This window comes from Hordeum vulgare, chromosome 7H, assembly GCF_904849725.1.
Source record: "Hordeum vulgare subsp. vulgare chromosome 7H, MorexV3_pseudomolecules_assembly, whole genome shotgun sequence".
NCBI classification, from domain to species: Eukaryota; Viridiplantae; Streptophyta; class Magnoliopsida; order Poales; family Poaceae; genus Hordeum; species Hordeum vulgare.
The window spans coordinates 202,249,898-202,253,185 of NC_058524.1; the positions used below are offsets into that span (position 1 = coordinate 202,249,898).

General features: G+C 52.9%; 1 protein-coding gene across 1 annotated transcript; it reads right to left on the minus strand.

The window, feature by feature from the left end:
- Positions 1-583: 583 nt before the first annotated feature.
- On the minus strand, positions 584-2,713 carry LOC123411819 (triacylglycerol lipase 2-like). The gene is made up of 7 exons (XM_045104776.1): positions 2,617-2,713; positions 2,169-2,309; positions 1,954-2,064; positions 1,696-1,839; positions 1,548-1,588; positions 1,365-1,444; positions 584-1,254 (listed from the first exon to the last, which is right to left on the minus strand). Exons 2-7 carry the CDS (start codon positions 2,301-2,303, stop codon positions 836-838), a joined length of 930 nt encoding a protein of 309 aa, XP_044960711.1. The 5' UTR covers positions 2,304-2,309; positions 2,617-2,713; the 3' UTR covers positions 584-835.
- Between the last annotated feature and the right edge of the window lie 575 nt (positions 2,714-3,288).

Sequence of the window (3,288 nt, forward strand, 5' to 3'; positions counted from 1 at the left end):
AATGAATGAGGCAAAGCTTTTGCCTTTGTTTTAAAAAAATAATTATTTATGTGGTTGGCCTGCGCCCTATATTGCTAGTGCTTTAGACTTGTGCTGTAAGTGGTGTGTGTCTGATGACCGTACTATTTCAATTTTATGTGCCACCTCAACTTTATTAATTTAAAATCGGACCTCGGCCTTTTCTTAAAAGAAACGAGGGGGCTCAGTAAAACCAGACCGAGGTAGTACGGTCTACATATTGTACTCCTACACGATATATATCGTAGATAAAATATATCTTAGATAAAATAGTAATAACAATATAAGTAGATAAAATAGTACTCCAACACGATATATATCGTAGATAAAATAGTAGTACTACCTCCGTTCAAGTGTATAGGGCATACGCGTAGTTCTAGATTATTAATTTAACTAGCTAAATATATATTATATGCAATAAAAGTTACATATTTAGAAACTACATCCCCGCATGAATCTAATGATATATTATTTATTACATATAATATATTATTAAATAGTTAAATTAATGACCTAAAACTACATGCATGCCCTATACACCCGATGGAGGGAGTAACAATATAAGTAGTTTGTAAACTTTGGCATCGCGGTACAGTTATACGAGTGGCCATAGCTTCAGGAGGTGGGCAATCATCAGCGTGTGCATAAATGGAATACATGTAGCTTCAGGAGGTGGGCAATCACCTCACCTGTGGTGTAATTATGAGATTTCCATACTATTGGCATATTCACAGCTATTATATGTAAGCGTAATTTCGCCTCTGTAATCTTGCAGCAACTGTAGATATCGTTGTTCGCCGGAGACGAGAGCTTGTTGCTAGTTGAAGCGGTTGAAGAAGGAGACAACGTCGTTATAGACGTAGTCCTTGGCGCAGGTGCCGATGACGAAGTCGGCGTGCGCGAACTGCTCCAGGTACTGCACCGTGAGCTTGCCGCGGTCGTGGCCCCGGAGGTCGCCTAGGAGGCGGCCGACGTCGCCGGGGTCGGCCAGCTCGTCCCGGCCGCCGTAGCTGAGGAAGAGCGGGAAGCCCGCCGGTATGTTGGACATGTTGTACACCGGGGGGTCCGGCTGCCCGTACTTCTCCACGTTCACGCTCGGCCACACGTAGTCGTACTTGGACAGCACGCCGTCGCGGAACGTCTGGGCTAGGTGCACCATGGTCTTGGTGGACGTCGGCTGGGGCTCGTACTGGAGGAAGACGTCGACGGCCGAGCTGTTGAGGCAGTAGTTCTTCCCTGCCGTACACAGACACACCATGTCACCATGGACGCATAGCTCTGAAACCTCTCGATGCATGCACGCATGCTAGCAAAAAGTAGTGATTGATCAACGGAGTAGTACGTACCTGTGAAGTCTGTAAGGAGGTCGTAGCAGTTGGTTCCAGGATGGCGGCACAGTTCCTTGAAAAGGCTCGCCACCGCCGGCCTGCACCAAACAAAGAAGCAGCGAAGCGTCAGCCAGCTCCGAAGAAGCGGGAATTTAACCAGTCTCTGAACTGAAGGTGGTACGAGAATGTAGAATGGCGTACGTTACTGGGTTGAACTCCGCCACGCCGAGGACAGTGATGAGCTGGTTGGTCGTCAACATGGAACGAGATCACACGGATTATATATATGCATGGCAGCAATTAAGTTCAGAACAAAAGAGCGGATTCAGCTGTACAAGTATGTAGGTACCTCTCCGACGAATGCTTTGGCGAGCAGTATGCCGAGGGGGGTGGTCATGTGGGACAGATAGGCGACCGGGGTCAGCAGCGCCGCCGACTTGAGCTTGTCCACCGTCCTGCCCTCCGAGAAGGCCGCCAGCGCCACCAGCGTCCCCTGCATACGCACATACGTACATAGTACGTGTCAGAAGCAAGCAGAGTCGATCATGAGCAATGGAGGAGGAATGGGCCGACACAGAGAAAGCTCTTGACAGCTTGTTTACTTTACCATGGAGTGGCCGAGGAAGTGCGGCTTCTGCAGGGTGTGGCTGCAGATGTAGTCAACCATGCTCGGCATGTCGTTCAACACCAGGTCGTCCCATGACCAGTCCCAGTAGCTCTGCCCATGTTAATTAATTATTAGGACAGCTTAATTAACTGGTCAGGGTATTTCATCCTTGACTAGTACTGTACTACTTTAGTCTGTAGAGTAGTAGTACGTACCCGGGATGAGGAGTCGAGGGAGACGTGTCGGCTGCTCCACCTGGTGCCCCTGTTGTTGGCGACCCAGACGTCGAAGCCGCGGTCCGCCAGGATGTACGCCAACGATTCCTCCGGCGAGCTCAGCAGCCATGTCATGCCGTCCTGCATGCATGCATCCATGCCCCGGCGGGCGCCGTTACTCATCCTTATCTCTCACATGAGCATTAATGCACGGGATTATTCTGTGTCACACCCAAACGTTCAGACTCAAGGGCACGCATGACGGCATCGGTTCGGTCACATCTCTTTGTGGTTTGTGCCACACGACGCGGCATCCACCGGCGTGCATGAGCATGCATGACACCATCCGTCGTAACAAAATGTTTGGCGCCATGCCCCTGCTGTGTGCGATGATTTTTCCAAACTTACGGGAGGAAGCCTAGGACGGACGGACTAAACACGCGCGTACCGTGAGAACGCCGTGCTGCAGGAGAACCGGCTGCCCCGCGCCGCCGCCGCTGGCCCGCCGGCCCCTCGGGATCCTTTGCAGGCTCAGGATGTACCCGTCCACGGTCGTCACCTACATCCCAATCAACATTCAAGTCGATAAATCAACGACGGGCCATTCTTTTAACACCATGGGAAACATCTGATCGATCAGTGTCAAAATCAGTCGAAGGAACGGCGGCGCCCAAACCGTGTGCTCTTCGCAGGGGTAGCCCAAGGGGGCCACGGCCAGCGCGCACGCGCCCACGCCCGCCGGAACATTGTCGCGCCGCCTCGTCGCGAGGTGGCCGGTCGGGACGCGGGCCTCGGCGGCGGCGCAGAGGATGATCAGGACGACGGCGACCGCCGCAGGGCTCATTCTTGTTGCCCGTGCGCGCGGCCGGGCGTCCACTCGACACGGATAGTGCGGAGTGCTACGCTGTGGTGATGGCGGTGGTGGTGCGCGCGCCGATAGTGCTGAGTGCGCGCGATCGAGGGGAGTATTTAAAGTGCGCACATGGAGGCGACCGGGGTTAGTCCGTTAGTGCAGGACGAGTGATCCGGCCGGCGAGGCCAGCTGCGTACGTGTGAACGGATGGGCCGGCCGGTGAGCGGGATGGGATTCTTGCATGGTTTCTTTCTTCTTCTTGCTTTC